The 12,579-nt window shown below is 44.8% G+C and overlaps 1 protein-coding gene across 2 annotated transcripts in view; it reads left to right on the top strand.

The window, feature by feature from the left end:
* INSC (INSC spindle orientation adaptor protein) overlaps positions 1–8,611 on the top strand; it is a 151,101-nt gene extending 142,490 nt beyond the window's left edge. For both annotated transcript variants that reach the window (XM_064576796.1, XM_045894076.3), the window contains exons 12-13: positions 1,192–1,268; positions 7,541–8,611. In XM_064576796.1, the coding sequence (XP_064432866.1) occupies positions 1,192–1,268; positions 7,541–7,669 (206 nt within the window). In that variant the 3' untranslated portion in view covers positions 7,670–8,611. The remainder of the gene's footprint in view (positions 1–1,191; positions 1,269–7,540) is intronic.
* Positions 8,612–12,579: the final 3,968 nt, after the last annotated feature.

The following is a 12,579-nucleotide window of genomic DNA, read 5'->3' as shown; positions in this document are numbered from 1 at the left end:
CCCATTCCTTCATTTGCTCGTTCCATTTCATCCTTCACTCACTCGCTCAGTTACTCGCCTCCTCGCTTTGTTTCCTTACCTGCTCATTTGTTGAGTCACTCATGAATTCATCCTTTTGTTCATTCATTAACTCATTCATTACTTCTCTTATTCACTTTTCATTCATTGCTTAATTCACTCATCAAATCACTCATGCATTCAGTTTGCCACATTTACCCGACGAAGGTGTTCAGAGCACCCCTTCCCTGCTTGACTCTGTTCGGACCGCTGGGCCTGATGCACAGACGGGAACATTGTCCCAACCACCAGGGCTTACAGCCTCGTGGGGGTGGCAGACATGGAAAGAAAAACATGCACTTGAATGCCACAGAGCAACATTCAAAGTCTGTCCGGGCCACATTTGGCACCCAGGGGAGGTAGCTCACATTTATCCGCGTGGGTCCAGGAATATTTTAGCAAGGACGTGAGCCTTCAGCCGTGGCTTGAGGTGTTATTGCAGTGTGATGGTTGAGAAAGGGTGCTCCAGGCATGAGGACATGCAGGTACCCGGCAAATGGCATGAGGTGGCCCAGGCTTCCGGCTCCAGAAAGACTTTCTGGAAGGTAAACATACAGAATGTGTCTGTACACCTTTTTATTAATATCTTACGAGTTGGCTTTTTGTTTTGTTTTTGTTTTTTTGGAGTTTGTAAAAAGTCCATTTACATTGAAAAGCACAGTCCTTTATTTACCTTTCCTCTGTAAAGGCCGAGGAAACATTAACCTCAATCTGAAGTTTTCTGTCCTCTTAGCTGCAATATATTTTCTGACTGAGATAGGCAATTGGGGGGAAAATGGTATTGGGCAGTCCCGCTGATAATGATGTAAACACTCGATGTAGTTCTGGCAAAATCAGAAGTACCCACAGAGGAAGTTCTCTCTCTGAGGTCCCCAGTACGTTCTGTTGCAGTTTTCCTGAGCTCAGTGCTGGCCCTGACCAGGGTCCGTTCATACCCAGGGGAGCAGGAGGTCTCCACCACAAGCTCCTCCAGGTGGGTTTAGCCCCCGTTCCATGGCCAGTTGGTGAGCTGGGGGGGCCCTGGGGTCGCCTCCCTCTGCAGAAGGCTGTGTGAGGGAAGGGGAGCACCTCGGGGTCAGGTCTGGCCGGGTCCGTCCCCATCCTGGGCATGACGTTCGTGTGTGTCTCACGCAGGTATGTCCCGCCTCATCGAGCTCTGCAGGTCGCCCTCCGAGAGGAACAGCAGTGATGCTGTGCTTGTGGCCTGTCTGGTGAGTTCTCCATAGTCCCCCAGCTTCCTTCCCAGGCTTTGGGACTGCAGGCCAGGGGCCAGGAGAGCTGGTGATGCCTTGGTTGACCTGAGTAAGCCGTGAGACTTCTCGGCACTGAGCTTTTCTCTTTAAAATGGTGATAAGGGTATTTCAGTTCATTCATAAAACTGTGAAGAGAAGGCGTGCCTGGGCGGCTCTGTCAATTGGACAGCTGACTCTTGGTTTCAGCTCAGGTCATGGTCTTGGGGTCTTGGGAACGAGCCTGCATCAGGCTCCCTGCTCAGCGGGGAGTCTGCTTATCTTCCTTTCCCTCTGCCCCTCCCCCCAGCTCATGCAACCCCCCCCAAATAAATAAATCTTAAAATCTTTTTTTTTTTATTTATTCATTTGAGACACAGAGATACAGAGAGAGAGAGAGAGAGAGAGAGAGAAAGCATGAGCAGGGAGAGAGGCAGAGGGAGAGGAAGAAGCAGGCTCCTCGCTGAGCCAGGAGCCCGATGTGGGGCTCGATCCCAGGACCCTGGGATCATGACCCGAGCTGAAGGCAGACGCTTAACCATCTGAGCCACCCAGGCGCCCCTCCCCAATAAATAAATCTTAAAAAAAACTGAAGAAAATGATATAAGGTCATATATGTGAAAGATGGGGGGCTGGGGAACCCTCCCCCATGCATACTTTTAGGAACCATGAACCTTTGAGGTTCTGAGGAGTCTCAACAGCCGATCAAGAGCAGGGTGGCTGGCGGGCAGAATGCTAGGAGCTGGTAGCGACGCCATGGTGCTCGCAGCAATGGGAGCTAGGGTATGGAGGTCTCCTGTTCTAAAGGGGACATTGGGAGAAAAGCCTCCATCCTCTTGGACAGAGCCCCTTTACCAGCTCTTCCAGCTTTGTAGCTCTCCCCTCCTTTGCGGAATAGGACTCTAGGCAGTAGGACAGGACAGAAAGTGTTATTCGCCAGGATCTTCAACCTGAACCAAACAAGTGCATCTCACAAGGTCCGCACCCAACTTCTCCTTGCTGCTTGGGGCCACCATGAAAGAATCACCTGCACCAGATGGTAATACATGCTTTGTCTCTACATTTCCTCCCTTCAGGGGCTGTCCTGAATCCCAAAACAGAGTGGCCTCCAGCTGGAAGCATGAAAAAGCAGGGAAGCCAATATATAAACAGGCCATTTGACTTCCAGAAGGGAGTGCCAGATTCTTGGTTGGTCCCAAGATGGGGAAGTGATGGATCTGGGGGGCCTTCAAGCTGTTTCACAGTAAAGCCCCCTCTGCACCCCATCGTTTTTTAGACTAAGCTCGTCTCATTTGGGAGAGCTCCTGATAGTCATCATATGGTCACAGAGACAGGAGGGCATTGCAGTGAGACACACCTGTCTTGGTTTTGCCATTAATGAGCTGCATGACATTGAGTAGGTCACTAAGTGCTTGTAAATCTTATTCAATAAATATTTACTGAGTGATTCTGTGTGCCTTGCACACTTCTAAACTATGGGGATACAGCTGTTGGGGGTGGGGGGAGACAAACATGCGGCTTTGATTCTGGTACATGCAGAACAACCTTATCGGTTTTGTGCCTTTGGTGATCTGGTAGAGCTTCTGGATCCCTTCTAAGAATAATGTTTTAAATGCATAAACCAAAATGTATAGAATTAAGAAGGAAACTAACTCTATTAAAAAAAAACTATTAGAGTATTTATATGTGATATATTAATATATGTACTTCTAATGAACACACTAAATAAGAGATAGCAGTGGGTCTAATGAGTATTATAACCTTGACTAGCAGCGAGCATAAATGATATCTGAAGGTACCTCCAACAAGAGTTGCTCTGTGACTTTCATTGGCGCACAAGTTGCAGGAATTGCTGAGACTTCATAGTCTATGGCTGCACCCAAAACTGAAGGAGAGGCTAAGTTTCAGTTGGAGGTTAATAAGCGTAGCAATATCATTTTTCCCTCCAAGTTCACAGACCTTCTTAATTCTGTCTGGCTTAGTGTAATTGGGGCAAACACAATCATTGGCCCCAACTGCCATTTTCTCCACAACTTGGGGGGCCCACAAGTGCCTGGCACTACGAGGTCCTGCGGCAATAATGGGGAGCCATAAAACTCCACGCAGGCATGTGGGCTTGTCACAATTCCTTGTCCATCTTCATTATTAGTTTGAAGTAAAACACGCAGAAGGGCTTGGCCACCATCTTTAATCACTTGAAGGTCTTCCCAGTGGAAAGGGGATTACATTTCTCCTGGAGGATGGGTCATGGGATGCTGAAGAGAGCTCCTCCCTTCTTAATCCACCCTCCATGTAGCTGGGGGGGCTAATCCTAATTTTACAATCAGGACACTTCCATCACAAGCCCTTCCATGGTTCCCTTTATCCATGGCCTACTGTCTCTAGCCCTAGACAGTTTGGCTCAAGCACACTGCTGGGGTCCGAAGGCCTCCCACTGCCTCCAGGCCTCATCCAGCTCAGCCAGGCCAGAGTGCTCTGAGCCACCCTGACATTGCCTTGGCCCCTGTCCTCAGCAGCCCCTTCAAGGTTTAGACCCAAATCCCTCTCCTCTGTGAAGTGTCCTGGGAGCCGTCTGTGGCTCAGGGACAGGGAGTACATGGTGTGCATCCGGGCCTGCAGGCTGGGATTTTGTTTTCTTCAGTAAGAGGCAGGTTGTGTGATCCAGTGTACCAGGTGTTAAAAGGGGGAGGCTCTTGGAATTCAAACACAGGCCTGCCTGATGCCGAAGGGCTTGACATTGTGGTCAGACCTTCTTGTTTTCAGCCATGTTTTCTCCCCCATGTCTTATGGCCCTGGTCTTGCTACCTCGGCTCCTAGTGGGTTTTTGTGTTTCTTCCCCTCTAGTCAGGAACCTTCTTAGGGCTGGGGCCCTTTTCCAGCTCTTGGTATCTCCATGGGACCTTGGGTTTGGTGACTCTTTCTTGCCTGGCCGAGGGACGGATAGACTTGTCTTCCCACTCCTAGGCCCCAGAATTGGCTGGTGTTGTTGATTTGGGTCCCAGAAGGGGTTCCACCATTTGAGTGTGGCTCCCTGGCTGCTGCGATGGGGGCCACTGGGTGGCTGACCTGGCAGATGGAGTTGGAGGCTTCCTCTCCTGCCTTCCGCACAGCCTTCTCCCCAGCTTCTAAGGCTCTCTTCAGGTGGAGGGAGGACATTTCAGTTATTGTTTCCCACATCTGGGAAAGTGGCAGTGCAGATTGCCTCTCGCAAACAGAATTGATTTTTCCTTAATGAGGCGGCTGTCAGTGGGCTGCTGGGCTTGTCTAATGCTTGGGTGTTTTCAGACTGTCTGGGAATGAGATCCTGGGATGACTGGCTGTTAACCCTCTGAGGGAAGCAGGGGGAGATGGAGAGAGACTAGGCTTCAGAAGGGGGAAGGGTCCTTTGACCTCCAGGATGCTGAGGAAGGGGGTGCTCTGAGTTGGTTTGGGTTCCTGTCCTGCAGGCTTTCTGGGGACCCTGGGGAGTTGAGGTTGTCTGTTTACCTTTGTGTTTTTTCAGGTCTGTTTCTAGTTCATTCCCTCTTTCCCTCTCCCTCTTCTCTCTTTTTTCCCCCTCTTCTCTCTCTCTCTCCCCCCTTCTCCCCCCCATCTCTTGCTCTCCCTTGCTCTCTCTCCCTAAAAAAAAAAAAAAAAAAAAAAAAAAAGAACTACAGGCCAGGGAGCACCTGGGTGGCTCAGTTGGTTAAGCGTTCAACTCTTGATTTCAGCTCAGGTCATGATCTCAGGGTTGTGAGTTTGAGCCCTGCGCCAGGCTCCACACTCAGCAGGGAGTCTGCTGGAGCTTCTCTCTCTCTCTCTCCCTCTGCCCCTACCTCCACTCTTTCTTCCTCTCTCCTTCCCTCCCCCTTTTTTTCTCTCTCTTCCCCTCCCACTCTCTCTTCCTCCCTCTCCATCTCCCTCTCTCCCCCCCTTCTCCCACTTTCTCTCTCATTTTATTTTTTCCCTTTCTCTCCTCTAGAGCCTGCCTCCTCTCAGAGGTTTTTCTCTCTCTCTTTCCTTCCCTTTCTCTCCTTTTATCCCCTCAGCCCTCTCCCTGCCCCCCACTCCCTCCCCTTCCACCCTTTCTGGCTCCTCACCTGCTCCTACCTCCATCCTGTTAGCCCCCCACCCCCAGGGCACTCTCTCTTTTTCTTTGTCACCATTTTTCTCTCTCTCCATCTCCCTCTTTTCTTTCACCAGTTCATCTCTGCCTCTCTGTTTTGGCTTTTCCTTCGTGTTCCATTTCTCTGTTGTCTCTTTTTCTCTGTCTCTCTATTTTCTTCTTCTACCTCATTCTCTCTCCTCATGAGTCTATTTTCTCCCCATTTCTTTACCTTTCTTTGTCCCTCCCTCCCTCTTGCTTTATTTTTACTCCTGATGATCTAAAATACATCAGTGGCCTCAGAGCCTCCTCTGCTGAAGATCTCAGGTTCCATTTTTTTCTGCCACAAGTCAAGGGTAATAGAGTTATTTCTCCCAGTTGGAGCCAAAAGGAATCAGAAAGTGCTATGGAGTTCAACCTTTGTAGCTCTTAGGGGAAATCATACCCCAGGAGAGGCAGGACACACTAGTAATGGATAGTCTCCTGAGACGAGTGTCTCAGACCCTGCTCATGTGATAGAGACATAAGTCCCTTCTCCTTGATCCACCTTGGACATGGCAGCACCTGTTCATCCAACAAGCAACTTACGCCTTCCTCTCTTTCCGCCTACTTGGTGATTTCTCAGCAATAGGTATAGGTAATGGGCCCTCTGCCTGCCTTGTACTCAATATAACCCCTTGTCCTGGGCTTGTCCCAGCCTTCTTGTGTGTATGGGCATGAGGGCCCTGGAGTGGGACTGCTGTGTGATCTCAGGAAGACCCCTTTCCCTCACTGAGCCTTCCAAACTGAAGATCATGATACTTACCTTGTAGTATCCTGTAAAGATTAAATGAAATACTATGTGTAGATACTCAGTAAGTGTTGGTATTCCTTTTGTGTTTTTTTGTTTGTTTGTTTTGTTTTTTTGCTTCTTCTGCTATTCCAGATATTCCCTTCTCTTTGTTTCCCGGGTAGGGGGGGCACTCTTCAGCTCTCACCTTGTTCCCTGCTGTGTACAGGTACAAGAAAAGGGAAGGAATTAGCATTCATTGAGCACTTAGTATGCACTGCCTCAGCTGACTAGTAAAGAGCTCTAGGTAGGCACACAGCCCACCTTAACAGTTTCAGGTTGCTCTAGCAATAGAACTCCAGTTTAAAGCCTTTCATTTGTTCTCTCTTTTTTTTTTCTAACAAACATTTATTAAGCCCTATGCCAACCCCTCTTCTACCTGTTATAGATACAGAGAAAAATAAAACAGAGCCTCTATCTTTGAGGAGCTCCGAATCTAGTGTTGGAGACAAACACCTCCAAACCAGTCGCAGTTGAGGTGAGAAGGTTGAGGTCAGCCCAGGGATCATGGGCGCACAGAGAAGGGAGGGACTGTTTCTGCTTCAAGGAATCAGGGAAGGCTTCCCAGAGGAGATGACTGTAGGCCAGGCCTCACAGGATAAATGCACCTGCTGGCGCGGAAAGAGTGGGGAGGGACTTTGTGCCATGGAGAAGAGCTGAGCAAGGGCATGGGGACATAAAACAGGAGAGAGCCCTCAGGGAAGAGTGAGATGCCCAGTGCAGGGGGACCTGGCCAGTGGTATCATCTGCCCACACCTCTTTCCAGCTCAGAACCTCCATCTCCTTCAGCTTTATGATCTCCCTTTCTCTTTCTTTTCCCTCTTTCTCATCCCATAATGCTTTGTCAGAACCTTGCTGAATTTATGGATCAATAAATAGCCCTTGCTAGGTTACTCTAGGGACTTGGAAACAAGCATATCATTTCACTGATGCTTCTAGCAGTTATGGTCTCAAGCATGAACACATCTTGAACTTAAATATTTCAGTAAGCTGATCAGATTTTTTTAAATGACAGATCTTTAGAACAACCAGGTTCCTAAGCTGATTGAAAAACCAAAATGGCAGGACCATTATTAAGATCATGAAGGCTTTCAGATGACATCCATCATAATGACCAAGATACAAATGACACCAGATGGCCAAGTGATAAGGTTACCATAGTGACCAGGTGACCAGAAGGACCACTTCACTAAGGTGTCAGGTGACCGAGGTGATGATTGACTCAAATTGACTGCTAAATGAGCCACTTCCTGAAATACACTTCTCAGGGCAGTGGAGGGGGATACATGCCCCTGAGCAGAGCCTGGTCTGACTTGTGTCATCTCTTCTGTTTTTCCCCAGGCTGCGCTGCGTAGACTGGCCGGGGTGTGCCCTGAAGGCCTGCAGGACTCCGACTTCCAGCAGCTGGTCCAGCCCCGGCTTGTGGACTCTTTCTTACTCTGCAGCAACATGGAGGAGAGTTTTGTGTAGCGAGTGTGTGAGAGGAAAGGCATTTGGCTCCATTCTCATGCCCTCTCTGAGTACATACCTGTGAACACACCTGAGCACGCACCAGCTCCCTCACCTCCTTATTTATACTTAATTTATTTTTTACATGAAATGGACAGAGGGCTAAATATTCTAGCAACATCATCAGGCAGTCTGTGGGCCTGGGAGTCTTTTTTGTTTTTATCTCTGACTTCTGTGACTTTTCAGTTACAGATGTTGAAATGTATCATGCCTAACATGACTTATTGTCATGGGTGATTTCCCTTCATCTTGCTTTTTCTACTCTCACTATGTAGTCTTGCCTCGTTTTTTCCCCCTTTTGGAACCAGAGTATGTAAACCCAGCAGTCTTTTGGCTTTTTTTTTTTTTTTAACTTGGCTTGCTCCTTTCTAAAAGATTTTAAATAAATTTCATAGTTGGACAGAATATACTAGAAGGAAGGTTTTATTCCTTAATGGATGAAATCATACAAAATGTGTCTTGTATTTTCGGATTACATTACATCTTAGACCAAGTTCTTAATTCATAAGGTTTCATGTCACAAAATCCTTCCCAACTATTAAAACTGCATAGAGAGTTGTATTGTTTTCATAAGTGCACGAATGGGTCAAGTTCTGAGGGATTTAGTGAGATATCAAAAAAATTTCCAAAGACCCCAGAAACTCAGTTTCCCTAGGCTTTTCTGCTCTTGTGTAACTTCCTGGCAACTAGGATCTTCAGAGGAGGTGTTAGTAAATGATATCTTTTCAAAAGTATACTTGCAAGTAGTGGTATGCTTGAGCTGGCTCCTACCAGCTTGCAAGGGACAACTGTGAGAATTTCTCCCCAATTCTGCATTCAGTGATCTCATTTTGGTAGCTTGAAATTGGCAGTGGTGGGAGTATTTACATCTCAGAAATTAGATGATGTTATAACTCGGAGCTTTTTTTTTTTTTTTTTTTTTTTCCCCCCAGAGAGCTGGTTTACTGATATCAGTGCTTGAAAGTATCACAAAAATCTATAGCTATTATACCCATTTTACAGATGAGGAAACAGAGGAAATTCTTTTTTTTCACATGAGAAAGTAAGTAAATGGAGCTGAAGTAGCAAGTAAATGGCAGGCCCTGGATCCAGGCCAAGGTCTTCTGAGTGCTTGTACCAAGCTTCCACTTTTTGGAATAAGATTTTTGATATATCTCACTGAGTTATGCAAATTATCTAAATGTTGACACCTTTCCTCATATGGTAACAAATTTTATTAAGATCACTTCTGATGTCATCATTTGCTTGAGAGCTCAAATTTTACCATTGGCCACAAACACTGTCAGTTGTTTTGCTTGGGGTGACAAGCTCACTTTGTTTTTGTGACGATGTCTACCAAATACTTCAGTCTCAGTAACCATAGTTTTTCTGTCAATTATCCTCTCAAGTAAAAACAGCATTCCATGGGAAGCAAGGAGTTCCCTTTGCAATTCAAACAATCACCCAGTGCCTTTTCCTTGAAACTGACACTCATCCTAGTTTGGCACACCGCAGAAGTGCCTGAAGTGTAATTCTCTTTTTAGCACCCAGAAGATGGAAAAAAGATGCCTAAAGGGTCAATATTTAATAAAGTTCATAATTTGTATTGCTTCATCCAGGGTATTTCTAAGTGAAATTGGTAGTTGAAAGAAGTACTTTAAGGGTCGCAGTAAAGCGTACGACGAGTGTAAGAACAGCTTGGTACTGTACCTTGACCATATTGAGGTACGATTTTACCTACCATTGCTTTTGCATGATTAGTGCAAGTATCGACAAGGGATGAAAGGTAAATAACACACCGTACTGAAGACCAAAGTTAGAAGACTGACACTACCTGACTTCAAAGCTTTCTGTAAAGCTATAGTAATTAAGATGGTGTGGTATTGGTGAAAGAATAGACAAATAGATTATGCAAACAGAATAGAGAGTGCAGAAATACAGCCCCATAACTATAGCCAACCGATCTTTGACAAAGGAGCAAAGACGGTAAAGTGGACCAAAGCTAATCTTTCCACAAATGGTCCAGGGACAACTGAACATCCACAGACAGAAAGAAGAAACTGAATGTAGACACAGACTTTGTATCTTTTGTGAAAACTCAAAATGGATCACACACCTGAATGTAAAACACAAAACTATAAAACTCTTAGAAGGTAACATAGGAGAAAATTGAGAGACTTTGGGTGTGGTGATGACTTTTTAGATCATCAAAGTTATGACCCATGAGAGAAATAATTGATGAGCCAGATGTTATTGAAATCAAAAACTTCTGCTGTGCGAAAGACAGTGCTGAGAGAATGAGAAGACAAGCCAAGACAGGGAGACAATTCTGTAAAAGACACATTTGGTAAAGGTCTCATCTCCAAAATATACAAAGAACACTTAGAATTTGACAATAAGAAAATAAACAGTCTTATTAGAAAATAGGCCAAAGACCTTAACAGACACCTCACCAAGAAGATCTATATCTATATATGGCAAATAAGCAAATGAAAAGATGCTCTGTATCATGTCATAAGGGAAATTTAATGAAAACAACAATGAGATACTACCACACACCCATCAGAATGACCCAAATCTGGAACACTGACAATGCCAATTCCAGCAAGGATGTAGAGCAAAGGAAACTTTAATTCATTGCTGATGGGAATACAAATGGGACCAGTCACTTCATGAGACAGTATGGCTGTTTCTTACAAAACTAAACATACAATTGTGTGTCTTAGCATATGTCTTAGCATACAATCCAGTAATCGTATACCTTGGTATTTACCCAAATGAGTTAAAAACATGTCCACACAAAACACTCGCACATGGCTGATTGTAGCAACTTTATCCACGATTGCCAAAACTTGGAAATAACATGCAGCTTGTACTGCCTCTCATAATTCTCACATTTGTGAATTATTATTGTTAATAATCCTATTTATACCTTCCATTGCAGATGGGAGTAAGAGGCTTGGAGAGGCTAAATAATGTTGCCAAAATCGAATACAGATGTGGGGATTGCACCCACAGCTGTCTGACTTTAAATGTTTATTGGGAAGAAAGCCGGCACTTGGCACCAGGCACCTACTAGAAGGTAGATATAGCTCTGGACTTCTGTAGAACCATAATCCTCCAGCAAACATACCATGAGAGTCTTCCCTGGGCCCAGGAAAGAAAAGTAAAAATGAGTAAGTGCTGGGATTACTTGGGGTTTTAGTTGTCAATAAGCTAGTGCCCTTAGAAAAGCTGTAAAACATAGTGGTTAAAACAAATATGGGGTCCGCAGCCTATCTCATTTTGGATCCTGGCTCTACCCCTTACTCACTATGTGACTTTGGGCAAGGCACTTAACCTCTCTGTGCCTCAGTTTCCTCCTCTGTAAGGTGGGATAAGGATAGTGCCTTGATCATAGAGTCGTTGTAAGAATTAAATGTATTAAGACATGGAAAAGGCTTAGAATAATGCCTAATGACCAGTGTTCAATAAATGTGGCTGCAGTTAACATCCCCCAAATCCCACCTTTGCATCTATTCAGTTGCCTGGTCGCTCTTGACAGTGTCTCAAATATAAACCCGTAGCGTATCAGAAGCAGACTTTAATCCTGCAAAGGATGTAGGGACTATCTAGTCCCATCTCTATGTGCTACACTTTAACAAGACTTGCCCAGAATTACACAGCAAATTAATGGTAGAGCTGGGACTTGGAACCAAGAAATAACAACTACTGTCACCTCAGCCCCCGTTTTGGGGAGCATCTGTTCTGCGCCAGGCACTGTAACATACATAACTCCATGAAATTTCTAAAATGACCGTGTTAAATTGTCATTACTAATCCCTTCTTATGAATAAGGAAACTGAGGTTAAGAGAGACTTTACATCCTGCCCAATACCACATAAATGGTAACGGAAAACAGGATTTGAGCGAAGACTATCCGGCACCAAAGCCATGATCATTTCACTTTGGAGCATGTATGTCTTATTGCATCCATGTGCACATAAGCCCAAACAGAAGATGCTTGATCTGAAAAACAGAAGTACAATGTTTTGGCAAATTCTGAACTTTCCCTTTGTTTGAAAAAAAAATAGTTTTAATTTTTAAGCACTGATACATGAGCTTAGATATTCACTTGTTAAAATTGCAGTAATAGATATGAAGATTAATTTCAGGGAGAAAGAGAATAGGAATGAGACGATGAAGTATAACTTAATCAAAATAGAAATCCCGGGTAGTTCCTGATCAATACCAGTAAAATGTCTAAAACAGCTACTCCTTCGTCTAGTTTCAGAATAAAGCATCAAAGACAAATCAAAGTAGATGCTCTGTGTTATCAATTCCATTTTTAAAGCCATGACAGCCTTTGAAAACAATTGTTTTAAAATTCCTTTTTGTTGGAGATTTCTGATGGTCCCTTTGTAGAGATCCTATTTATGTCTGTACCCTTATAGTCTCTTTCCTCGTGATTTTTATCTGTGGTTTCTCTACGCATTTGGGGCTATATATGACTGACAAAAGCAGAAATTAGAGATGTGTGTGTGAGAGAGAGAGAGAAAGAGAGAGAAAGAGAGAGAGAGAGAGATTGTCTCTGACTTGAGACCCTCAAAGGAAACCATGGAGTCCAAATAGAAATCCATAGAAAAATCCATAAAGGGCTATTTGCCTATTTTCAAATTTTGGATCATATAAAAACAAGACTCTTGTCAGTTTACCTACATCATTTACATGGCATTTTCTTTAAAGTCTGTAGCCTTTCTCTTCTTCACTCTGAGACTGAATCAGTCCCACTGAGCCATGCACCACCACTAACTTTTTTTTTTTTAAGATTTTGTTTATTTATTTGAGAGAGAGAGAGAATGAGAGACAGAGAGCATGAGAGGGAGAAGGGTCAGAGGGAGAAGCAGACTCCC

The sequence above is a fragment of the Mirounga angustirostris genome, unplaced genomic scaffold (genome assembly GCF_029215605.1).
Source record: "Mirounga angustirostris isolate CCGP_5_RB_7025 unplaced genomic scaffold, mMirAng1.0.hap1 SCAF_13, whole genome shotgun sequence".
Taxonomy (NCBI): Eukaryota; Metazoa; Chordata; class Mammalia; order Carnivora; family Phocidae; genus Mirounga; species Mirounga angustirostris.
Note: the sequence above shows the minus strand (reverse complement) of the source record. Positions and strands in the feature narration are given on the sequence as shown.